Genomic DNA, 27830 nt, shown 5'->3' on the forward strand with positions numbered 1-27830 from the left:
TAAAATAGCAGACACTGAGAGTAGCAAAAACTGACAGCTGACAGCAAAAGAATGAAAATATCAGAAAAATAAAACATAGAGAACTATATAAGCAAAGAAGTCTAAATACATTTAGCAGAATGACAAAGACCAGTATCTTAATGGCCCTTCAGGACATCATTGGGTTAAAACAGTATAAAATAAAGGTGTGTTCTAAGAAAATAGAGGTGTATAATAAATTTTAGAAATATTTCCATCAAAAATTGTAAAAGAAAAGAACATTTAACAGTACAAACTTTCTGTTATCTGGAAAATTCATTTAAATGGGAAAAATGTTGTCCAAGTATTCCCACTAGGATTACTGGAAGTCAGAAAACTTTATTCCTCTCTCAGCTTTACTACTGATTTGTTGTATAATCTTTGCCAAATCATTTCTGCTATTCTAACTCATTTGTCTCATCTGTAAAACAATATGATCCCTTCTGACTCTGAATTTTTTGTTTTCTTCCATTAAAACTGCCAGATAAGTGAAGCAATTTAGATACTTCTGGCAAGTGGTGTGAATATTTCCAAAATGGTCTAAATCTAAACTAGTTAAATATCATTTTGTATCTGTGACCAAAATGTATATCTAATATAGATACCTGTATCTATCTCTCCCTATAGATATAGATGTGTATGTGTATATATATCTTTTTGTGAAAATACACACATATATACACAATATATGTGTGTATATATATGATAAGCAACAATATGATTAGTGTAATTGTTTCACGTCAGAAATAAATTGTCTAATGTATTCTTACTGTCTTACTGAGACATGAAGCTTAATTGGATATATCATGACTGATGGAATTCTGTAGTGGGTAGTTTAATTATATAAAAACTAAACTAAAACCATAAGATGTCAGACATTTAGCCTTTAAGGGTCTAATCTCACAAAGAAAATAGTTAGCTTTTTAGTAATTCTTGTTTTCCACTTTGTAGAAGCAGAGGTGAGAATTAGGAAAAGACATTAGCAGGTCTGCACTTTTGTTGTTTGTATGCAGGTTGACCACTCAGCAGATTTTCTAAAAGGGGAGTCAGTGATAAACTCATAAAATGTGCTCTGCATCTCCCCTTATGTAACTTTCAGATTCTCTGGGAATAAAATTAAGAGGCTGAATGAAATTAGCCCTGTTTGGAAATCATTCTTTTGACAAAAATTTGTACCTAATGAAAGGTATTATGACAGACTTGATAGGCAGTACAACTACATATAGTTGGCTTCATTGAGCTACATATTAAAATAATTCTTTTCCACTTAATAAATAAACCAAATAATATAAGAGCTACCATATGTCATGGCATGAACTTTTCTATATTATTGATACAACTTATTCATCTTTATACCATCATCATCCCAGATCACAACTCCTACACCAAAAGTTAAAAAGGATTTCATATTTGATCTTAAAGGTAATAGAGCACTATTGGAGTTGATTGAATGGCAGAAGGAGATCCACGGTGGTCAGACCTATGCTTTAGAAAGTCATTTGGCAAAATGGTGGAGGATGGACTGCAACAGAGAGAGACCAACCAGCAGTCTATCTGAGTAGTCTAGGCATGAGGGCGGCAGTATCAGAGGGGAAGGGTAGCCATGTGTGAGAGACAGGACAAAGACACAGACGATTGGACTTGGCAGCTGATTGCATGGGTGTGTGTGAGAGAGAATAAGGAATTATGTTGTCTAAGTTACAAGCCTGAATGACTGGAAGTATGGGGGCACCCTTGACAATAATAGGAAATGTAGAAAGAGGAGAAGGTTTGAAGGAAAATATAACAAGTTCAGTTTTGGATATATCTATGAAACATCTAGTTCAAGATGGGAGATGGAGGTCAAGAGAAGTTAGGACTGAATAAATAGAACTGAGAATCATATGTATAGGGATGATAATTGAAACTGTTGGAGCTGATGAGATTACTAAGTGAAGCCTTGAGAGTCTTAATCATAGTTTATGGGCATAATGTGCATAAAGATCCAGCAAAGGAAACAAAGAAAGAGTGATCACAGAGAATATCAAAGAAAAAAGGATGATAATAGTGTCTAAGGCTGCAAAGAGGGCGAAAAGTATGAGTATTGAGAAAAAGCATTAGATTTGGCAATTAAGCAGTCATCAATAGATTTAAAGAGAATAGTTTCAAGTTGAATGATAAAGTTGGAAGCCAGACTGCCAAGAGTTAAGAAAAGAGTGAAAGAAAAGGAAACAGAAGCAATTAGTGCAGACAGAGGAATTAGACGTTAACTTGTGGGATGGATCAATCAAGTGAGGATGTTTTGAGGAGCTAAGAGATAGGGACAGCTTCAAAAACATTTGGGAAATATCTACTAGATAGAGATTAAAGGTAAGTAAGATTGCGGGAATGATAAAGAGGGGCAGACTTCTGGAAAGGAAAAAAAAGAATGGAACAGAATCATTTGTCCATGTAGAGGGATTTGCCTTGGCAAAGAGAAGGGTCATTACTTTGTATGAAACAGGAATGGGAAAAGGAGATAATGAGAGAAGGCATCTGATTAATGTTAGATGGTAAGAGCTGAAAAGCTGTCTGCTGATGGCCTTAATATTTTCTGTGAAGTAGAAGGCAAGGTCTTCAACTAAGGAAGGTAGAGGAGCAGGGAAAAAGTCGTGAAAGATTTAAAGAAAGATGAAAAAGTTTGGCAATTCTGCTGTGGTAAGGGGGAGAGTGAATAGGTTAGGGAGATCTAAAAGGATTACTTTTAGAGGTCCAGTTAAGATTTTATGACATAAGCTTGTAGTAGATCCAGTCAATATAATATCATGACATTCCCCCCCCCCCCCCCTTTGTTCACCAATATGTGAATAGATATGAAGTCAGCATGTGGTAGGGTGTAATAGAAGGTGGGACTTTGGCATGGCAAAGTCTTCAGTAGGATAAAGGAACAAGAGATTCAAAAGGTAAAAAAGCAGTGTAAAGTTGAACTGATTTGCCAAGAGATCAAGGTGGGGAAGTGAGTTTCCCAGATGTGCCTGACCCGGGAAAGAGTGAGGGTAGAGGTCACAGTAGTAATGAAGGAGTTACAAGAAGAGGGATAGGTGGAATGATAGTAGATTGGGATTCGATAGAGGAAATTTCATGGTTCATGAACATTTGTGTATGATGACAATCAAGGCTGTCTCTGTGTATAGCCGAGATGAAGTGGAAAAATAGGTCGTGGTAAATGAATAATGTGAATAATTGGGAAGTTGGGGTATTTAAGGGAGTTTTAATATGTGTGATGAATCGAGTCTAAGGATAGCAGCTGGAAAGGACCAATGACTGACTTGACCATGGCACTGAATTCCTTTAGGAAGGAAGGAGAAAGACTGGGCATATAGACAGTGAATACCAGAGTCTTTCTGAGTTATAAATAAGGATTGATGGTATCTCAAATGCAGGAGTAGTGGCCAGGCCTGGAAATGGCAATGGGTTGCAAGGCATAAACCAACTCTCTCACCTTTAGCAGTGAGCTGAAGTTTAAATGAAAGCCAAACCAGTGCTGGAGAAGCTGCCATCAGACACTATCCAGGTCTCACTGGGCACCAGAAGGTGGAAGGAGTAAGAAAGTAAAAGGTTTAAGATGAATCCCGGTTTGTTACCTATGGAGCACACATTCTAGAGAGCACCAACTGAGAAATGGGATGCAGGGAGAGAAGGGCAGGTGGTAAATTGAACCAGAAAGCAGTAGAGGGCAGATGAGATAATAGGGTTTTTTAAAAATGGCAACCAGGAATTCAGGCTTACTGGATTAGGCAGGGTATGTTCCTCATTGATTGAGGAACAAGTTCAGGTGATTATCATTGTCCATGGGAGTTCATCCTTGCATGGAAGCATCAGGCAACCTTGGGTAGCTGAAAAGCACTTGATAGGGGAGGGAATTGAGGGATGTGGATTTCCCATGGCAAGTCCTATTTACCCACACAGGTGGGCTGAGAGAGTAGCTGGAGTTTGATAGAGGCAAGGAAAGCCCTGTGTAACTATAGATGGCCCAACCGCATACCTGGAACACATACATCGGAACAGTTCAGGCAAGGCAAGTCCTGTGGGGGATAAATGACTGGAAAGGGTGCTTACCTAGAGCACAATGGAATTTCAGGATCTGCGTGATTATAGATAGCCCAAGATGGTACCTGGGACACAATGGAAATGCACGTAAGCAAAGCCAGCCCTTTGAAGATAGGTACCCAAATGGGAGGAAATGTGGAATGGCCCGACTGGGTTCCTGGACCTTAATGGAATAGAGTATCATGACAGATTATTAATGTTATATATAAAATATAATAGTAACAAATATTAAGCACTTGTTGTGTGCCAGGCACCAAGAAATTTATCCTTTATATAATTTCTAAATCTAATCCCAATTCTGAATCTAAACCCATTCAAAAAAAGATGAGCCAAAATGAGATTAGAATAAAAAGCTGATAGTCCTAAAGTATTTTAAAGGTGTTTGATTTGGATAGATAGTTATAAATTGTAGTGGAAACAGGGTAATAAAAGGACCAATATCCATGTGAGAAACTAGGTTATTTATCCTAGAGGAAAAGAAGACTTAGTAGGATCATACCTTTCAAGTGTATAAAGTATCATCATATGGAGGAAAATCTAAAGAATTTCAGTTAGAAGGAATTCTGTAGGTAATTTTGTCTAGCCCTTACTCAGAAATTATTTTCACTATGTTTCATCCAGTCTTTGCTTAAAGACCTTCAGGAAAGAAAAATCCTCCCTCTACTTCCCCAACTAAGTATTACGCTTTTGAATTGTTTGAATTGTTGGAATGTTTTTTTTCCCTAGACATCAATTTTAAATTTGTCTTTGACATGGCTGCCCATTATTCCTGATTTCCTGAAACTTCTATTCACTCACTCATTCATTCATTCATCCATCCATCTTTATTAATTTTCATTCTAAAATTCTAGGTTATTGCGATCTTTTTGGTTCCTGATTCTTATTATTTGGTGTAGTATATCCCCCCTAGATCTGTGTCATCTGAAAATTTGATAATGATTTAGTCTGTACCTAAAGATGTTAGTCAGCATGAGCTCTGGGGTACTCCTCTGGAGAACTCATTTCAAATTACATTGAACCGGCCATTCAAGATACAGACCAGATACTAAATCTGTGATGTCACTGGTATAAGGAATTTTCTACAAAAGGAAAATTTCTCTACCATGTAGATTGATAACTTATAGTCTTACATAGTTGCTTAAAGCACTCATTTGCCCAGGATCACACAATCGGTGTGTGTCTGAAGGTACTTACACTTATTTATTTATATTTAGTATATTTAGAATTCAATTATTAAAAAATCATTATAGCTTCATTAAGAACAGATCGCACTAGCCTAACCTTATTTCCTTTATTTTGAACAGATTTACTAAATTGGTAGTTGAGGAAAATTGTGTAGATACAGCTCACTAAGTTTATAGCAAAACATTTTACAAAATTTCTTAAGCTGATTTTATGCAAAAAAGGGGAAAATCTGGGTTAAAAAAATTTGTAACCTATTAAATGTCTGGTAAAGGCAGTGTAAGTATATACTTAAATGTTACTCCATTGATAGAACCTGCTCTCCTAGATTGTAGAGCCTGTTTGATTTTTGGTTTTATATCTCCTTTGCCTAACATATTACCTGTCAAAGAATAGCTACTTAATAATTGCATTAAAACCAAGCCTTCATCCTCCTGGACTCTGTTCTCTCTTGACACTATTTCAGTTGATGACCTCAGCAAATCCCATAGGTTTAATTATCTTTATGTAGATGATTTTCAGATTTGTATAGCCACCCTGAAACTATCTCCTGAGCTCTAATCTCAGATTCTTAGCTGCGTATTAGACATTCCAAAATGGATAACCCATAGACATGACAAACTAAATATCTCCAAGAGCAAACTTGTTATATTTCCTCTCAAACTCAATCTCTCTTTTGAATCTGCCATTTTCTGTCAAGAACATTACTTTTCTTCCAGATCCCTAGGTTCACAGACTAATATTATCCTCCACTCCTCATTCCTAACCCCACGTGTTCAATAATTTGCCAAATATGTTGTCATTTCCTCTTCTGTATCTCTCAAATTTGTTCTCTCCTTACTGGTCATATAATCACCATCTTGATTTAAGCTCCCATCACCTCTCCCCTGAACTATTTGCATTAACCTCCTAATTGGTCTACCATTCCAATATATTTTCAACATAAGCTAGAAAAGTAATTTTTTTTTCTTAAGTACAAATCTGACACTGAGATTCTCATTAATACTTCATAAACTTTAGTGGCTTTTTATTGCTTTTATGATATAAAAATTTTTTTTAAAACTTCAGCTCTTTAAGACCCTTCATAATTTAACCCCAAGTTGCCTTTCAGGTTTTATTATCCATTGGTGGGCTTGTATCCTACACTCTGCCACATTCAGTCCCCATTATTCTCTCTCTGGATGCAGGGGGTTCTCTTCATTACAGGACCATTGGAACTGGCCTGAGTCACCTTGCTGTTGAAAAGAGTCATGTCTGACTTCTATTAAGACTTAGTTCAAGCACCTTTCCTTATGCCTTCTTTCTCCCTAAAGGATTTTGCATTTATTTGGTCATTATTCTTTATTTACATGCACACAGGAACACATACTCACAGTTTATGTAGACTGTAGAATGTAAGCTCCACTTTTTGAAATGAATTGAATCAAGAGCAGCTAGTTACCCTCCTCTTAACCAGATTTAGTTTGGGTATCTACACTCAATTAGTCATTTTGATTCTATGAAGTTTTATATAGAACTCTTCATATCTTTTATTTGATTCTTAACTCTGGAATAGGCAGTATAAGCATTATTAGTCCTTTACTGCTGAGGAAACTGAGATTTATCTATGTTAAGTGACTTTTTCATAGACAATGCTAGTAAGTGGCACAATCAGAACCAGAATCCAGGTGTTGTAGCTCCATATGCAGTGACCTTTTCCCTTTGAGTGCCCTAATCTCCTAGTTCATTCCTGCATCTGCTCATTTCGCAGGACCTGCTCCTTTTCTCTGCTTCACTAATAGTAATAATAATTAATGTAAAATGTTTGCAGAGCACTTCACATGTTGCCTCTTTGTGACTTCATGCCAGTCCTGTGAAGCAAGTGCAGTTACTGTTCCTGTGATAGGGAAACTGAGGCTGAGAAGGGTTATATGGCTTGCCCAGGCTCAAACAGCTGGTAGTGAGTGAGTAGGCTTCCTGACTCCATGCCAGTGCTCTCTCTACTATGCTGCCTCCCCACCCTTCCACCTCTCCCCAGAGACACAAATCAGGTCAGAACTTTAGGATTATTAATTTGGAGAGTCTAAAGTTACAAGGAATAGGGATTAAGGGCATAGGTTAGAGTTATCATTCCCCACCAATATTCTGGTTCCATTACCAAAAATTCTGAAGAATCTCCCTACTGATCACCATCTCCTGGAATTCCTTCCCTCCCTTCAGGATCTCTGCTTTACCATGCTGTTCCCCCTTCTCTACCACATTCTTCTCCCTATGCCATCTTCAACTCTTAAGCCTATTGCTTTCCTGTTAGATCACTATTTCTTTCCTAGCCAAATTGTTTCCCTGAATAGCTCCCATCATTTGCCTCTTCTACTCTAGTCACACTGCTGAACAAACAGGGTTGGAAGAAGTCATGCGACGATCTTGATTAGGTCTGCTACAAAATTATCTAATTTCAACTAGACTATAATTACAAGAAGATAATAATTTTACTCTTCTGATAAATTCTCTATCCTATTTCCCAAAGAGGCTGTTCCAAACCCTTTCTCTTCAGTTTTTCCACAGTATTCTTTTCCCCCACACTCTCTAAGAGCTAAGATTTTTGTCACAAATCATACCTCCTTCTTTTCTCATTCTCTTCTCAAGTTTCTAAAATTTGGCTTCTGGCATCATTTTTATAATAATAATGGCCAGATAGAATGACTTTTTCATCATTTTTTTTTTTATCATTCTTGAACCTTCTATGACTACCATCTTCTAGATACTCTCCCTTCCTTGAGTTTTTATGATACATCTCTCCTGGTTCTCCTACCCAGTCTACATTAATAATTCATCACCCATCTCATGGCCACTAAATGTTGGTGTTCCCTAAAGCTCCCTCCTGGGCACTCTTCTCCTTCCCCTCTATATACTCTCACTTAGTCATCTCATCAGTTCCCATGAGTTCAAAGGTCTCTGTACAATCAACTTCTAGATGTATATATCCAACTTAGTGTCTCTCCTGAGCTCCTTTCCCACATCACAGCTGTTTATTGGACATTTCAAACTGAATGTGCTGCAGACATCTGAAACTCAGTATATCCAAAACAAAACAAACACATTATCTTTCCCTAAAACTCACCCCTCATCTGAATGACCCTGTTATTTACTGTTTAGGGCATAATCAGCTTCCTTCTGATCTCTCAGGTTCACAGTCTCTCCACTGAAAGAGAGAGAGAGAGAGAGAGAGGAGACAGAGGCAGAGGCAGAGAGAGAAGAGAGAAAGGAAAGACAGAGAGAGAAAGAAAAAGGAGGGGAGGGGAGAAAGAAAGTCAAACACTAAATCTTTTTTACTTTATAGTATCTCTTGTATATAACTTCTCTCTACCTTCACACAAATTCCTCCTTACTTTGGTCTCTTCTCTTACCAGAACTATTTTAACAGCTTTCTACCATTCCCTAAACCTTCATCCTGATGCTGTCTCTATCTCCAGCCCTGGAAAGTATCTTCTATCTCTTCAGTCTCATCCCAGACTTCCATTTCAGGAATGTCTTCAGGCCAATCAAGTCTCATTCCTCTCCAGCCTGCTCTCCTGGACTTTTTCTAATATGCCCCTGTTTTGTACTTGGCACAGCTTCCTGTTTTTCTCATCTCCCCTCTTTTTTTCAACTTTTATTTTCATTTGTTGTCTTTGTATATTAGAATATAAAGTCTTTGAGAGCAAGGACTATCTTTCTATTTGTATTTGTATTCCCAATACTTAGAACATACTAAACAGTAAAAGGTTTGTTGATGGGCTGACTGATATCCCAAGCCACTCTGCTCTAATTCTTTCTCAACTTGGGCCTTTTATGTTGTCTTCCTAAGGTTCAGGTCTGTTTGTGTCACATATAAACACCTCTGAATAAATAGGTGTTCTTAATCTCTAGTCTCTCGATTTGGTTTTTTTTTTTTTAACCTTTTAACAACTGTATTTTAAAGTAATTGGTTTCATGTCCCTTAAAACAAAGATAGTCCCCAAAATAGAGATTATGTCTTTAAAACTTTTAATCATCCCATAATGAATAATGTATATTTATGTAAATACATATATCTCATGTTCTTATTTCATAAACAATGCCCAAGTCTGTATTTAGTGAAATTTTTTTATTCCTTTCATTGAAATTTTAAACCACCCTCGCCTCATCAGGAGATATTTGTAGTATGCTTCATTTATAAGCTAATTTATGGTATTTAAGATATTTGTTAGGAGGATCATTTAATAACTTGGAGTTAATTATGTGATTAATGGCCTATAAAAAAAGAAAACTAGAGGCATGTTGTTATTCATAAATGATCATGGTGAATGGACTTTCTTTATCCCATCTCTCTGTGCAGCTAAAGTAGTTATGACTGTGGATTTCAAAGCATCCTATTGTTTTTTTTCTTGATAGGTCTTAGCAGAAATATTTTGTGTCAAAGGATAAGGAGTAAAGGGACAAGAATACAAAATTTTAAAAAAAAGTAATCATCTTGAGGGAATTAACTTTCTCAAAAGAGTGTCTTCAGAGCCAGGAAAGTATTATGTGGTTCAGACCTTTGCAGACTTTCTACTCTCATAATATCACCAACATATTTGAATTATTCCAGCTCTGCTATATCTTTTTTCTACATTATAAAAATTTATTCAAAATTCTCACACTGAACAATTAGGATTGTCCGGTTCACCAAATATCCAAAGCTAGAAGTATAGGATACTCTAATCTATTACTACCTTAGCATTCACATATTATCTTCTTTATAGATTTTGTTCATAAAGATCATCACAACCACATCATGATTGAATTGTATGCTTTTTTAAAAGCTTTATATTTAGCAAGTAAAAGAGTAATAAGGAGCAGTGAATAGGCATAATTTCCCCAAGAAACTTTGTGAGTATTATGATATGAACACTCACTCTGAGAGATTAGTTTTCTTAGTTTGCTTCTGGTTCCAAGTAATCAGGTGTTGAGGAATTTGGTTTGCCTCTTAGTTCTTTAAGAGTCCTGCTAACTGAAGCAAAAGCCGGTATAGCTAGCATAAGTGAAAGTCAAAACTTGATAAAATCTCCTGACTTCTCTGGAGCTCATATCTTATGCAGTCAGCAAGACCATTGACACTGGAGCATTATTGCTCCATTACTATCAGGTAGTCATGGTTTAAAAGAGCCTCTGATCTTGCCTGACCAGATGATTCTAAGGCCTGTCATTCTACCTTTTCAAGTCCATAAAAGGGCCAGTGAAAGGATTTTAAATCATTACATTAAGTGAGATGACCATTGAAAGCTCCACAAGGGCAGTAGTTAGGAGACTAGGATTTTTCTGTTACTAGATATTTAAGACTCTGACCTTGCACAAGTCAACATTTAGAAAATACTTTGAAGTTCTCAGAGGAAAGATACTATAGAGATGTTAGATTTCTTATTTTTGTTTTTCTTTCCCTGGGTGCTAAAAAAAAAAAAAAATTGTTATGTATTTGATGTCATATAATTTGAAACTGTTGCCTAGAATTCAAGCAGAGAAGCCAAAGATCTTTACATCATTTTTTTTTTTTATTCTTTGCCACATTTTAAACACCTATCTTAACAAATTTTAAGGGGCTGTTTTATTGATTTATATTGAGCTTTTCTGTCACCAGCCTTTCCAGCAGGTAGATCAAATGTGTTTATTTTAACAGAGGTTATAAAAGTTTTCAACAGCTAGTCTTTAGGGGTCCCCACTGTTCCAAGAAATAATTTGTTGTTATTCTTAGAGACATGTTGTTATTCTTAGAGGCTCAGAAATTAGAGTTGGGAAAGTTCAATTAAATTCATCTAGTTCATCTCTCCTGAGAATGCATGGTTATTCCTTATATTACATTCTCTGCTGTTTTTTGAGGTTTCCATAATGTGTTCTCTGTGATAGTACCTATAGATCAGTGGCCTTCAAAGTGGGGTCCCTGGCATTACCCCAGGAGGCATGTGATCAACCAATTGGAGGGAAGGAAGATGGGCCATATTCCACTTTCCCTGAGATAGTTAATTGAGGACTTGTCTCTAAAACAGCTACATAGCTGAATGTTCCCTAATTCTGCTCCTCCTCCCAGCTGCACAAGCCGTATGCTTTCCCATTCTGCCCTTGACATTGTCCCCTCAGACCAGTTATCAATTAACAAAAGAATCTCTGTCTTTGCTCTCTCCCTTTTCTCTGCATATCCTCCAAGCATCCCTATCCTATTTTCCAGTGCACCTCAAGGCCATATCAGATGCTAACAATTCTAGGCTGGTTTCTGTTCCCCAGCAGTGACCCGTAAGAAAGAGCCCTTCGTTTCCTATCTTTTCAGGTAGGATAGAATAAATTGCATAGGATGAGCAGATTTGGTTAGGTTCATATATACATTGTATAGCTCATCATATTTTCTTTCCTCCCCTAAATCTACCTCTGTTTCTGTTGAGAGAGCCACCATCCCAATCCTCACATATCCAGGCCATTGTCCAAATCTGATTATTTTGATCTCTGTAAGTCCTCTCTAAGCTCACATCCATAATCCTAGGTCACGCCATCATACTATGTCTAGTTTCTTTTCCCTCGAATCCAGATTTCCATAAAACTTCCAAAATGATTTTACTTAAGTACAAGCCTGACCATATAATAGTCCTACACAACAAAGTCCAGTGGTTTCTCAGTATCTTTAGGATAAAATATTGTTTCCTGTTTAATGGTACAGCACAGCCTGCCCCCATTCTATCTTTCCAGCCTTATTATATAAAACAAGTTATTTATTTCAACTTTGTCATTTATTTAAAATTTCCATTTTATATATTGTAATATATATGTAGTTTTATTGTAATAATGTATATGTAATTTATAAATAAATATACATATATTAAGTTACACGATCAGCTTTTTTATTTTTTAACTGAGAGGAATATATAATCAAAAAGGTTTGGAGATCAATGGATCTCTCGTTTTTGTTTTTTTTTTAACAGATATTTCCTAATTATTTTAGGCCACAATTCTTTATATTCATACATTTAGTGAACTTGGAGATTCTTAGCATATTCCATACTAATCAAGCATAACAATAACACCTTATTAATCCACTGTTATTAAAAATCAAGATGATAGAATTGGTTTTTCTGGATAAATGAATTACTATGTGGAAATCAAGACTTTTAAAGGAAGCAGTTTAGATTTTTTTTTCTCAAACACAATACACATTTCCTTGTATTTTTAAACAATAAAGATTAAACCCAATTTAATCTTTTCTTGATCATTCAGGAGTATCATTTTGTGTCATAATCACAGTGACATCCCATCAAAGTTATTCAGGAGTTGCAGGGCTGTTTGTTCCCATATTAAATTGCCCAGATTACTAAGCTTTTGCATTTTTTTCATTGTTTTTTTATTTGCCTCAATATTACCTGTCATTTCTTGCTTTCACTATTCCTGCCTCTGTTTTTAAGTAAGAATGATACAACATTTTTCTCTTAACTGTCATTTTGCTCCAGGTTGTTCATTTCAATCCATTTCAGTGTTGCTATTTTTAAGCACTTGTTTTCTATTTATAAATAAATCAAATTTTGTCTAAGTAGGTCATTCACTAAGATAAATCAAACATATCTTTAAAATTTCCCAAGCATGGACAAAAATGTTTTAAATTTTATTTTATGGAGGTTCTATAGCATAGGGAAAAAAGAACTTGTACCCAGAAACTTGAGTGTAAAGATGACTACTGACTTTATAACTAGAGGGTAGTTAGTTGTGAGGATCAAATGAGATTTTATCTGTAAAGTGCTTAGCTTAGTGCCTGACACACAGTAGGTGCTATCTAAATGCAAACTCCCTCTCTGTAGAGAAATCATTTCACCTTCCTAAGCTTCAATTTTCTCATCTGTAAAATGGGAATAATAATAACACCTGCCTTCCAGGATTGCTGTGAGGATCAATTGAGATATATATTTGTAAAGGGCTTAGCACAGTGCCTGGCAAACAGTAGGTGCTATTTTAAATGTTCATTTTCTACCTGTATAGAAATCACTTGAGGAAATTTCCTCATCTGTAAAAGGAATTTTCACTACTTTCCTCACAGAATTGTGAGAAAAATGCTTTTTAAACTATATAATGTTATATAAATAGTAACTGATATTATATTGTCTTTGTAGCCGATTTACAAGCCTTCATTAAAATCTTTTCATTGTTTTATAATTATATCTCATTTTTTATCTTAACTAAAAATGTTATTACCCTTCATTCTCTAGACAGATCCAAATGACTTCTGGCTGCTTCTAAAAATCAAATCCACTCTTAAAGGATGAAAATTTGCTATTAATGATGTGGAATTGAATATATTCATTAATATGAGTAGTTACAATATCATAGGATCAAATAATTAATTTGACACCAATGATTACCTATTCCAGCCTATATATAAAAGAAATTCCCATTGTTTTCTGGCTTTTGCTTAGACACCCACAAGAAGAGAAAACACTACCTCTTTAGATAACTCATTAAGCTTTTGGATAGCTATAATTATTAGGACATTTTCCTGCCCTTGACTCCAAATTTGCCTTTTTGTAACTTGCATCCATTGCTCTTAGTTCTATCCTTTGGAGCCAAATAGGACAAGCCCTCTCCTCCTTCCATAGGACAGATAGCATCTCAAGTATTCAGACTCTTGTGCCCACCTACCTTCCCCCTCCCTTTTTCCCTTAGATTTCCCTTCTCTAACTAAATGTCCATAATTCCTTCAGCTCATGCTCATATGACATAGAATAATGTGTACTGTAGTGACACAGTAGGTAGTGTACTAGATCTGCAATCTAAAAGATCTTGGTTTAAATTCTGCCTCATACACTTACTAGCTGTGTGTCATTTAACCACTGTCAGCTTCGGGTCTCTTCTAGCCCTACATCTGGGATCCCTTCAGTATTTTTGTTGCCCTGCTCTGGACATACTCTAAAATATGGAATGCAATAATGACAGTATCGCAAATGTAGTCTAATAAAAGTAATAAATGTAATCTAATAATTCTAAGTACTATAGTCTCCCTATTCCTGAAAGCCATAGCTTTTTAAATTTAGTTCTAAATTGCATTAGCTTTTAAAACTAACAGATCACACATCTGACTCATATTAAGATTATACACCATGAAAAACTCCATATCCTTTTCAGAACAACCACTTTCCTCCAAGTCTACTACATCCTATAAATATTATACCCCAGGGTAAGATTTTTACAAATTTATCACTATTGAATTTCATCTTACTAGATTCAGCCCATTGTTCTAGCCTTTCATGATCTTTTCTAGATTCTGCCTGGTTTTCAGTGTTGTGTTTGTGTTGTCATCAAATTTAAGGCGCCTACTACCTATTGTACAGTTTTTCAAGCTATTGATAAAAATGTTCATCAACAAAAGACTAAACATAGATCCTTAAGGTTCTTCTTAGAAAATTTCCTCTCACACTGAAGGGAACCATTATGAATCTATTTGATTATATTATTGTCTAATCCATACCTCTCTATCTTCTCCAACTTTTCCAAAATTTGGCATATTTTATCAAAGGCTTTGCTAAAATATAGTTAAAGTATATCCAGCACATTGTTGTCTTCATCTATTAGTTCGTTAATCCTATCCAAAAAGGAAATGAAATTGATTGAAAAGTCATTCGCTCAGTAAATGAACAAGCATTTACTATATTATATACTAGGAGTACAAAGACAAAAACTGAAACAATTGCTACTATCAAATAGCTTGTATTCTACATGAGAGACTGTGTTTTCATATATAAATATAGAAAGAATAAATGATATACAAAATAAACAAAAAAGTGGTGAGGGAAAACATTAGCAGTTGGAGGAATCAGGAAAGATTTTATATATGTCTGGGGCTCATTCTTTTTTGTGTCATAGACCCCTTTGGCATTTGGCTAAATAAAATTTCCCACAGATTTCCAGCTGTCTCATTTTGCATATAAAAGGTGTCTTAGAAATATTACTTCATTTAGCATAAAACTATCCCATGACTTTTAGAATATCTTTTGTATTAGACCATCTCTCTTTCTGTCATAAAGTGGGAGCATCCTTCATAACCCTGCTCTGGAATTATTACTGATCATAGTATTTAACTCTTTCTAAGTTGTTTATTTTTGAAATATTAATATTGCAGTATAAATTGTTCTCCTGATTCTATTCATTTCACTCTGCATCAGTTCATAAGTATCTTCCCCGGTTTTTCTAAAACTGTCCATCATTTCTTATAGCCAACAGTGTTTCATTATGAACGCATCTCCTTTACCATAATTTGTTCAGCCATTTAAAGGGAATGCTTCCAATTCTTTGCTATCACAAATAGAGCTGTTCTAAATATTTTTGTGTATAGAGAACCTTTTCCTTTTTTTTTTTTTTTTTTTGTTTGTTTTTTGTTTTTTGTTTTTTGTTTTTTTTTTTCTCATTTCTTTGAGCTTTAGGCCTACTATTGCCTGGTCAACGGACATGCAGAGCTTAGTAATTTTGTGACCATTCCAAATTGCTTTCCGGAGTGGCTATACCTAATTCAACTATGTCCCAATGTTGCATCCATGTTCCTGTTTTCTTATGGACTCTCTATTGTTCATCATTTTTCTTTTTTTGTTAGTTGTAGTTGTGAGGTGAGGTAAGAGGGTCACAGTCACTGGGGAAACCCTGGTAAAGTATAAGACCCTTCAGCCCAGAGGGAACCTGCTAACAGTGTCTGGTTCAGTTCCCCCATTTCCCCTAAGGGCTCTCGGCCTTCCCGACAATTCGGGGGGGGCAGTGACAACCTTTGTGTTGAGACTGAAGCAGGGTGATACCAGGTGGCAAACTACATACAATAGTAAGTTGTTTATGTGGTCCCACGTGCAAAGTGTTGTTTTGTTACATTATAGGAAGGGGAAGGTCCTTGAAATAAACAGACTCCATTTTCCCACCATCCTCAGGAGCCCCGTCTCATCACTTCTCCACTAGGAAGGTATATTTTAATCACCCAAAGTGGGATCTCTAGAAAGCTACAGTACGTTTTGTCATCCCATCTTGGAGGCTCTACAAAGCAGGACACAACAAGGTGAAATCTCAGAGTTGCTTTAATTTGTGTTTTACTAATTTTTACTGATTTGGAACATTTTTTTCATATAGGTATAGATTCAGTTTCTTGACCTAAGAATTGCTTATTAACTACTGAGGAATAATTCTCAGATTCTCACAAATTTGAATCCATTTCTTACATATCTTATAAATCAAATCTTTATCAAAGAAATTTGATATAAAGATTTTTTTCCCCAGTTAACTGTTTTTCCTCTAATCTTAGCTGTACTGAATTTGTTAAAGACAATACCTTGAGGAGGGTAATAAAAGACTGGTGAAGATTTTTTAAGAATTCAAGTGTTATGCATAAAAGTTTCTTCTTTTAAGAAAAGAATACCAATAATATATGTTATGGACCAGAACTCTATGCTTGAAACAAGGATTCTTACAAGATACTAACTCAGTGGAATTGATAATACAATGGTTATCTAGTTTAGTGTGGTGATTAATAGTTCTCTAGTTCAGTATGATTGATTTAATCTTACAACAAATAATGGTTCCTTAGTGATATAATGATTGGTTTATACTCAGTATACTTTAAATGAGCATATAAACTGAGGCAAACTCGGCCAGAGTTAGACTCGGAGAAGACAAAGGACTGGAGGTGGGAGCTCAAGCTCTTGGAACCAAGAAGAGAGATTCACTTCATCTCATTACCACCATGATGGCTAGCCTGTCCTCCTGCATTTCCTCCACTGAGATCAAGCTAGCCCAGACCCCAGGCAAGGAGATAATAAAGAATTTGGACTTTAACACCTAGCTATTCTTGTGGTGATTACTCTACTAAACAAAGGCTGGTCCCAAGAACTCCAGAAAATCAACCAGAACACTACAATATATGTTTGAAAAAACACAGAAAACAGGAGCAGTTTTGTTACTATTTGTTAAATTTCTTGTATTTGTGACATAGATTGTTATAAAATTGTTTGAATTAAAATTCATCCTCAATTTTGCTATGTTGGGGAGATGCTCACATTTCAAAAATTAATAATTAATGAGAAATAGTTTTAAGGAGACAGCTAGTTGGTGCAATGGATAGAGCACCAACCCTGAAGTCAGGAGGACCCTGAGTTCATATCTGGCCTCAGACACTTAACACTTCCCAGCTGTGTGACCACAGGCAAGTCACTTAACCTCAATTGCCCCAGCAAAAAGAGAGAGGGAGAGAGAGAAAAACAAAAACAATTTTAATAAAAGGGAGAAATCAACATAGGAAAATTCTTTTCTGAATGATCTTCAGTAATACAAAGGGAAGAATTTATTTCCAACTGCTGGAAATGACAGGAACTCTGGAAGTAAATGATCCTTCCCTCTCTTATGGTTTGTGAGAGGAGTGACAATCTGGGCATAGTCTGACATGCACCATCAATTTGAAGAAAGCAAATTTCAAAGCGTTAAGATGCTATAGAGCCCAGCTTCTTAAAACTGGGGTTCACAAAGGGGGCCTCATACCTGAATGTGGTAGTCATGAAATTATGGTTAATTATCAGCAAATGTTTGATTTGTAAACCTTTTTTATGTATCTATATACCTGGGTAACACAAAAATTTCTCAGCAGAAAGGGGGTCATAAGGAGGAAAATTTTAAGAAGCTCTGCTATAGAGGAAGTCAGTTCAAGAAGATAGGAGATGCTCAAGAATGAAATTCTGAAGACAAAAAGGGAAATTATTCTAGAGAAGCAGAAAATGGGATTTATCAAGGTGGACTGCTGGGAATTTAAAAACTAAAATTTAGTTTAAAACTTATTTGAGAATAAATATATATAAGGTGAAAGCAAGATAACAGGAATAAATGACTACAAAATCTTGTCACCGTCTTGTAAAATTTTTGTCAGGAATGCTAATGCTGTGAATGAGCTAAAACTGATGAGAGAAGCTAAGGACAAGAGTAACAATGTAAGAGTTTTAAACATGTTTTGGGAGGAGAAAAAAGGATACAAAAACAAGAGTTGGACATTTGCTTCAGGTGAATGGAATGTGGACAACTGACAAAAGAGAGAAGGAAGAGCTGTTCAGTTCTTAATTGCTTCTGTTTTCTCTGCTAAGGAAAAGATTTATGTATGTCCTTGATCTGACATCTTCCTGGCTTCTCTGGCTTATTTCCAGCCCCCTCGCTCATCCCCTTTCCATCGTTCAATCTTTCCCTATTGACTGGTTTGAGCTGGGAAATGATTTGGTACTATACTCCCAAAGTCTCATCAAACTGTGCCTTCTCCTTGAACCCAGCAATATTAATGTTAGACACATGCACCCTTCTCCTAAAGAGGTTAAAGCAAGGGGCAAAGAATCTGTGTGCACAAAAATATTTACAGCAATATTTTGTGTTGCAGAAAAGAATTGGAAAATTCAGTGGATGTCTACAAATTGTGGAATAGATGGAAAAACTGTGGTTTTTAAATGTAATGTTGGTTCATAAATGTATCTTTAGAGGCACTGAGATCTCTAAACATGACCAAATCTCTTGAATTCTATGGTATAAATATGATAGAGAAGAACATCATGAGGAGTAACTAAATTTTGTGATTATCCTGGACAGAGCTGTGAACCTAGCCCGTGGCAAGCCTTACTGTTTCATTATTGGATTTGGGGGCTGGACGATGAGTGAGAATGGATCCTGACATAATTGCATTTTTAAAATGAAAAATATGTATAAGAGATTGCTCAGGAGAGGCAAATTGGAAATTGAAGTGGAACTACAGTCTTACAGAGTTCCCTTTAGCCCTGAAAAGGTGTGACTTGTCCATGATCACAGGCCAAACTGGCATCTGCATTTTCCCTACTCCAAAGGAACATTCTCTCCACTGTGCTGTATTGCCTAGTTTAAATAACATCATGCTTAGTACAACTCCTTTTATAGTCTCAACCTTATAACAAAACCATTTATCATTGTTTCTTCTTTTGTCAAAATCTCAAAATTTGAATTCCACAGTTATCTTTCTTGTAATTTTGAACACACAGAAGTCTCATGAACCTGGATCATTTTTTTTCCCTTTCTTACAAATGCTTGCCACTCTCATATTTTTGCTTTAAGTAATGCCCATTGCTTTCTGAAGGGAAACAATAGTATAGTATATCTGATTAAATATGTGGTACTAAATATTAAAAGAAAAAAATTACTTAACATCATTGGCAGTCATTTTATTCAAAAAAACAATAATAAATGCTTATCACTCTTTAATCTAGCTAATGTCCCTATAAATGTTACCCTGCTTTTACATATGCAATCTTTTTAGTCTTCCTGGCCCATTTTTTGCTAGTGTGATAGGGGTTATGTGTGTATATAACATAAAGGGGTTTGGAGGTTGGGTTTTGGTTTGTTTTAATTTGGTTCAAATGTGGATCTTTGCATTTCACATGTTAGTCTTAATATATTGTTTTTAATATGAATTTATTTAATATCTTAAGAGTTTGAGGCAAATTCAGATGGACTCCTTCATTATCAGCTCTTCAAGAAATACTTATTGTGTCTATTATATATATGCTTATATAAATAGTATATAAAATAAAATGATGAGGTATGGTATTATTTTATTTACTACTAACTTTATACTTAAATGAATATTTTAACAAAATGAATTTTTTTTACACATTGAAAATGTATAAGCCATTTTCTTCCTGTGTATCAACTATTCTGATTAAACTCTGCCCTCTCCCTCAAAGCCTTTCCCAAGCTTCCCATCATGCAGAAATCTCAACTTCCTTTAACATCCTATAGCAATTATTGTTTCTGTAATTCATTATGTACTTTTATGAAAACTTACCCCTGCTACATTGAGCTATTGAAATAATTTATTGGGGGTTAATTTTTTGGTATAATTTTTTTTTTAATTTTTAATAATAGCCTTTTATTTTCAAAATACATGCAATCACCCTTTCAAAACTTTGTGTTCCAAATTTTTCTCCCTCCCTTCTTCTCACCCTCCTCCCCTACACAGCAAATAGTCCAGTATAAGTTAAACATATGCAATTTTTCTAAGTATATTTTCACATTTATCATGCTGCACCAAAAAAAACCCAATCCAATCAATAATGGAAAAAGATGGAAAAGGAAAAAAAGCAAGCAAACAACAAAAAAAGTAAAAATAATCCACATTCAGTTCCCTTAGTCCTCTCTCTGGGGGCAAATGTCTCTCTGCATCACATAAGTCTATTGGGACTGGCCTGAATCACCTCATTGTTGAAAATAGACAGGTGGTAGTTAATTTTTTGGAATATTTATTGTCTTATCTTCCAATGAATAGGGATAGATATAGAAACTAGAAATGTAGTAATTTCATTGATGTAGGGAACTTCCAAATGAAGAAAGTCTTGAAGAAGAGCTCCCTGAAAGATTAAATGATTTGTTCAGAATCATCCAGCCAATATTTGTCAAAAATGGACATGTGATAGAACCTTGCCCACATGTCCTTTAATGTTGTTATTTTCCTGACAAGTCTCTTTCAAGGTCCTACATTGAAGTTTCTCTTTCCTGCTTATATTTACAATATTTCAAAGGTATACCTAGCAAAATGACACCTCTTTTTTTTAACCTTTCTTCTTATTAGTTTTCTTTATATTTTGATCAGCCTTTATTGAATCTCTCACAAACAAGCTATCTAGATTTCATATGAAGCATTGTGAGGATTGAAAAGGAACAAATAATTTGTAGAAGACCTTTTCCACCTCCAACAATAGTTATTGTCTCTTAGAACCAAACAACCACTTAATTAAATATATGTAAGGGCTTGAAAAGTGACTAGTGGAATACCCCTTTACCTGGATATTTTTTGGTTGATGAGAACATTTCCCTTATGTATTGAAACTGTTGTTAAATTCACTTTTTTAACCTGAATGAATAATGAATATTAGTGTAGTATCATCCTTAATCTCCTCTTCACTAATATGAAGGATGAATAGTTAAGTGAGAAAGCAGGCCTGAGTCCTACTGCAGTTCTTTCTAACTTGTTTATTTGAAAGGAGAAGATCTCTTACCCTATTCCCATGAAGGACTTTTCCTCTTCAGCTCTAAAGGGAACAATAGTATTGGAATACAAGGGAGTCAGTGTCTCCTATTATCACCACTGCAGTTTCTGAGAATGGTTGCATAGCAGCAGTTATATTTCAGTTACCAGCCTTGCCCAGTTAGCAAAGTTTGGCCATCAGGGATTTGTTTTTCCAATTTCAGATGGTTGACAACTTTTTAATTTCTTTATTTTTTGGCATTGACTGAGTCCCAAAGAAAAACACCATTCTAACTAGCCATTCCTAATTATTAACTTTGTTTTGACAATTAATGAATATCTAGTAATTACTGGTACACCATTTTAGGTTTGTCAATCAAGTATGACAACCTAGTTGCTTTAACCAAGTGGAATTTGGGGAGAATTTTTGTATGTTTTTGCTATTTTTAAAATTGGAGGGTGTAGCAATGTAAATTTATCCTTTCTTTTTCCTTCCAAACATGTAAACCATAATTTTACATTTATATGAAAGTCTTGACTGATAGAAAGAAAAATCATTCTTCTTCTAGTGGATTCAGTTTAATTCTTTAAAATTGAGCTATCAGATTGTTATAGACTATAAACAAACTCAGCTATAATTGGAGAAAAAAAGTAGAATTTAACACTTTCAAGCAAAGAAAATGTTTTAAAACATGAAGGGATTATCTAAAACAAATATGCAGAAAATTCCATTTTGACTTTCCTGCTATTTTTTTTCCTCTCAGTTTTCCCATTGCTTTTCTGGTATATATGAAGCGAACACAGAGATAAATAACAGCAGATTAATAAGGAGAGAAGAAATTAGTGATGAAAATTACCTATTTTGGATATTACAGTTGTTATGTGTTTATGTAATGCTGCTACCCAAATGGTTTATAAACATCAAACACTTAACAAAATTTGATAAACATTTAAAATAGTTTTAAAAACCTTCCCTTTCTCCCATTGTTCCCAGCATCCCCTTTTTTCTCTCATATACAGATATGCATGTATTGTCCCCAATGACCACCAGACTTCAAGACATGATTGCTTTTCATTGGGAGATTTTTTTTTTTTTTAGCTCAACCTTTTTGGCCTCTCTGCAGTCTGGGGCATTGTTGATCGTCCTCTTCTTCTTGATCCTTTCTTCTCACTAGCTTTCAGAACCCTGCTCTCACCTAGTTCTCTCTCTGCCTATTTGACCGCTCCAGATCAAAGACTTGGGTCTTTGTCCAAGTGCTGTGTTCAAATGTGTGTCCCTCCAGGCTCTATTCTGAATCCTCTTCTCATCTCCCTCTAAATTAATGCATTTAAGGATCATCTCCAGGCTGGTGGTTCTCAAACTTATTTATCTAGCCCTAACCTCTCTGTGGACTTCCAGTATAATATCCTCAAGTGCTTTTCAGATTTCTTTGTCTAGATATGGCATAGACATCTGAAACTCAACATGTCTAACACCAAAACCTCTCCACTTTCAAATTTCTCTATTGCTGTAGAGACAGTACTCTCCTCCCATCCCTCAAGCTCACAACCTATTGCTGGTTATTGTCAAAGCCTTCCCAATTTCACTTTTACAATATCTCTCAAATACACCCCTTCTCTCCTCTGACACTGTCAACCCTCTAGTGAATGCCCTTGATTACCTCATACCTGGATTAGTGCAATAGTTGTTGGAAGGTCTGCACATTTTAAGTCTCTCCCTACTCCAGTCCATCTTCCATTAAACCAATAAAATGGACCCAGTTAAAATGGAGACTGAAGAAAGCTCAAGGAAATGAAAGGGAAAAGCTAAAACAAACTAAATACATTTATAATACCAGTCATTGTTAAGGATCTGTAAGATTCTTATAATAAATTACCATTTCATTTGGACTGACAAGTTGTTACAAACTCTTGTGTTGATTTTGATTGCAAATACTTTCACCTGTTTTCTACAAAGAGGCATCTGAAAAGTGGAAACAAAACTTGGTTCTTAGAATTCCACCACCTCACAATCCCTTTGCCTTTTCATTTTAGGGATTCTTTAGCAAGCGCTTGAAAGGCTCCATAAAGAGGACTAAAAGTCAATCAAAACTTGACAGGAACACAAGTTTCCGGCTCCCATCACTTCGCAACACAGATGACAGGTAAGAGGTTGTTTCTAGGAAGAGAAAAGGATGTTTCTTTTGTGTTTTGGGGTAGCGGAGTAGTCTGCTAAGCATGGATATAAACAAACAACATGAAAATGTGAGGGAAAAATATTTAATTTGTAAAAACATGAATTTTTAGTCTTTGATCTATGGCTTATCTAAAAGTTCATTCAGAAGAATTAGAATGTGCTAATGCAATATGCATCAGCAGATAATAATGCATGGTATATGTGGTATGAAGAAGGTGATCAAAGTACTTTGCTCACAACAGCTTTTACCTTAGGTCAGTAGACCAATTTTCCCCTCATTTTTGAGATAAGCAAGCTGAGTCTTATCACTCACCTGGTAAGTGTCAGAGCCAGTACTTGTGTCTAATTCTTCTGACTCCAAAACCAGTTATTTTTCCCTCACACCACATTGATATGGACCCACCTACTAGTTATTTTAATAGAACAAAGTCAGCTTAACTTCACTATTCTCTGATTGTGGAACAGATATCATCATCTTACCTATCCTACAACCTACCAGCATTCATAGAATCCAATGAGACCATGTATGTAAAAGCATTCTGAAAATGTGCCTTCTCTCCTCCCCGCTCCCCCCCCCCCAAAAAAAAACCCAGAAAGCTAGAAGGTGCTACTATTATTTATTAAAAGTTTTATTTATTTTCATTTTTTTTTGGATTGTATCTCTCAACCCTGCATAAGTGGCCATCTTAACACAAAAAGCACAGCCTTTAACTAGCTTTCTATTGGAGAGTACATGAATACACGAGCTAAGTGTGTAAGCAAGAGTATCTGTGATAATTGGCCTGTGATGTGTGAAGCAAGATGTGATACTGTATGCATAGGTCTAAAGGAATGATATTTGTTCCCAATATTTCTAGCCCTCTTCATGCTATCATAGACTGTAGCTTTTGTTTTCATTTTGCTGTACAAACAAATCCTTTTTCTATAAAGCATGGAACTCACCAAAGAATTATTGCTCATTTCTAAAAAAAGAAGATGAAACTCACTAAGTTTGTCTATTTGTATATGAGTTTTTTTTTTAACCTGAGGCAATTGGGTCTAAATGACTTGCCCAGGGCCACACAGCTAGGGAAGGTTAAATGTCTGGGGTCATATTTGAACTCGGGTCCTCCTGACTTCGGGGTTGGTGCTTTACTCACTGAACCACCTAGCTACCCCATATGTGGAATCTTTAATAGACTACAGATTTGTAGAAAGAAGTTATATGGTATGCAAATCAAGGCACAGCCCACTAGATTTGCAGTCCAAGATTATGGATTCAAGTCTCAATTCTTACCCCCTGTGGGGTTTTAAGTAGTCTCCTCCTCCTCACTGAGCTTCAGTTCCTTTTTCAGTAAATACAGAGAGACAGACATGAGGGTATTTAAGGCCTTCTCCCAGTTTCTAAAACACAGGAATTTGCCTGTACATTCAGTTATTCTACAAATGATAGATAGGGGTTTTTTTTATATATTTATTTACAAATATTTTTAGACTATACTAAAGAAGTCCTCTTTCTTTCTATCATCTCTACATTTTTTAAGCTTTCCACTTACTCCACTATGTGCCAGACACTAGGGATACAAGCACATAGAATGAAACAATCCCTACTCACAGTGCCCTTAATAATCTAATCAAAGAGGTAGCAAGTTCCTAGGGAAAAAATGCATATAGCATAAATATTAAGTGTAAGGATGCAAATTTATAAACAGTTGTACAATACAAGGTCGTTTAAGAAGGAAGACACTAGCAGTTGGGGAGGCAGGGAGAGAATTGATCCTCACAGTGGGCTCTATGAGGCAAAGTCGGGAGGGAGCAGAGTGCATTACTTTCCTGCAGCCTGGCCATGTGCGGAGGCATGGAAAGACGGAGGTGAGAGGGGGAGCCACTGTGTGGCTGGAATGCAGGGAAGGTCCACCAAGGTTCAGAGGATGAATTGGGACTGAGTTGTTCATATTTTATTCAAAAACCAAAAGATAGCCACTAGCATTCATGTTATCAAACCTGTGCTTAAAGGAAAGTACTTTGGCATCAGTGGGCAGAGTAGACTAGAATAGGGAGAGATTTAAGGCACAGTGTAGCCAGTTAGGAGGCTATTCTGATAATCTAGGCAAAAAGGAGCTGAGAACCTGAACTAAAGTAGTAGGTGGAGAGAAGGATCAGGTATAAGAGAGGCTATGAAGGAGAAAATTCCAAAATTTGCCAACTAAATGGTTAAGGGAGAGGGAAGAATCCAGTATAAATTTGAGAATATAAATTTATGGAAGAGTTGTGATGCCTTTGACAGGAATAAGGAAAGTTGAAAGAGGGGAGAGTTTAAGGGAAAAGATAATGAGTTCAGTTGTAAACTTGTTGACTTGACGATTTTTCTGGGACATACAGTTTGAAATGTATATATTTATGAATCATTTTCTTCATGTACTTTTACCTCAGTGCTCTGTGTTTCCATAGTTATAGTCATTCTAGGATCTAAAAATTGCCAAGAAATAAAATCTTTAAAATGGTACAGTTTAAACTATACAGTTATCCTTTGTACATCATAGGAGTTAAGGGCATGGCACCTCTGCAATCTGGAAAATTTGGTTGAAATTTTCTGGTCTTCCTTCATACTACAGAAGCAGAATGAATTTTTTCTTTTATGGGGGATATTTTCAGGACCTTATTGCAAAATTTGGTTTAAGTATTTGGTCATAGGCTCTGTTATCTGCTGGCTTCCACATGTTGTCTACAAAACTTCCAAAATATTCCCATTTAATTTCTTATGCCAACCTACTATATATCAAAACCAAAATGGGGAAAGTCTCAATATGGAAAGGATAACTGCATTTCAGAAAATTTTATTTATGGGAGAAAAGGATGTGCAGCTATGAAAGCTTTCCTAAATGCAGTAGCCAGGTTAAGTCAGCTCCTTGTATTATTGTGGTTCAGCATTTGAAACCTTTGCAAAGAGAGTCCTTTTATTTTTCCTCATTTCTACAACAACTGGACATTTTAACTTTGCATTAAATGTTATCTTTCATCTTCAAACTAAATGCCTGGTTTTATTCCATCATGTGTTCATGGTAGTATACAGGAAGAATAAGGCTGAGATACCAAATTATATTCATGTTAGGTCCTTGGAGAGCTGCTGTTGTGTTTTTGGGTTATTTTGGAGCCTTTCCACTGACCTGAATTTATTGTTTGGGCCCATCATATTGTGCTATTTCAATCAATAAGCTATCTTTCTGTCTAAAATTTAGCACGATAAAAGAGTGATAGTAAGGTTTAATATGTTACAAAGCCCTTGTTAACCATTTGAATTAAAGAGGTATAGCATCAGAATTTTGTAAAACAGGACAAAAAAGCCCACATAAAAACACACCATACTCTTCCCTTTCTGAGGATGTCCTCGCTGAAGTTTAAGTGGATTATAAAATAATAGAAAAAAGTACTAGGCCTTTTTTGCTTCCTAGTCAGCTGGCATACTGAAATGCTCTCATGAATACCTTGGCTCATCACTGGCAATCTTACAGGTGTAACCAAAGATTAGTCACAAATCTCCGGTTCCAGATCATTTACACATGTTATCAAATTCCCTTCCTTAATTTTGACAAATGAAGTATAGGCCAATAGCAAATAGCAAATATGTCTTTTTGTTACCAAATACATGAAATTTCGAGTGAGTATAGGGATAGAGATTGTAAGTAGGAAGTTTAGATGGAAATTCTCAACTGAAGAGAACCAAAATCAATTAAACTCTACAGTCTTGTTCCATCTGAGACTCTCAGGATATTGTCTTTGTCCTTAGTTTTCTCTGACTTCAAAGAGGCAACTATTCTAATTCATTGAAGTGTGGGGATTGTAATTGTCTTGAGATGTTTAAAGGAGGGCTTTAGTTAAAAATTGTATTGGCTGGGCTGGTAACACTTTTTAAAAAAGATAAAATTATTTTCATACAGATTGAAATAGTACTAGTTTACGATGGCAGAAAGATATTTCAAGATGAGTTATTCTCTTCCTGTATAAGCGTTACTGCTTATGGTCCACGGGTTTTTCTATGCAAAATACCACTGGGCTTTTTAAGCAGGCAGACTTCATTGATTTGAATAGATGGTAAGGGCTCCAGGTCTGTCTTGCCAATGATCCGCAAATCATAAATTCTCTTACTTAGGTCCTGATGGGATTTGGCACTGCTGCTCTCTGAAGGATCAATGTATAATGATCCACATACTCAGAAATCTATATATGAAGTACATGTACAAGAAAGAAGTATAATTTTCCAAATTATCAGCATTTCTGAATACTCATAGTAATTATTTCTCAGATCAGCTTGAGAGTTATAAAGTCCCATCAAAATTGTAAAATCATATATTTAAGGAATTAGCTTTTATAGAATTCTGAAGAATTAACAGCATTTTCCCATTACCGGTC

At 35.6% G+C, this 27830-nt stretch overlaps 1 protein-coding gene across 11 annotated transcripts in view; it reads left to right on the forward strand.

The window, feature by feature from the left end:
• Positions 1-27830, forward strand: part of RASAL2 (RAS protein activator like 2) — a 320061-nt gene that overhangs the window by 249304 nt on the left and 42927 nt on the right. For all 11 annotated transcript variants that reach the window (XM_031936941.1, XM_031936942.1, XM_031936943.1 and 8 more), the window contains one exon: positions 23300-23409. In XM_031936941.1, the coding sequence (XP_031792801.1) occupies positions 23300-23409 (110 nt within the window). The remainder of the gene's footprint in view (positions 1-23299; positions 23410-27830) is intronic.

The sequence above is a fragment of the Sarcophilus harrisii genome, chromosome 4 (assembly GCF_902635505.1).
Source record: "Sarcophilus harrisii chromosome 4, mSarHar1.11, whole genome shotgun sequence".
Lineage (NCBI taxonomy): Eukaryota > Metazoa > Chordata > Mammalia > Dasyuromorphia > Dasyuridae > Sarcophilus > Sarcophilus harrisii.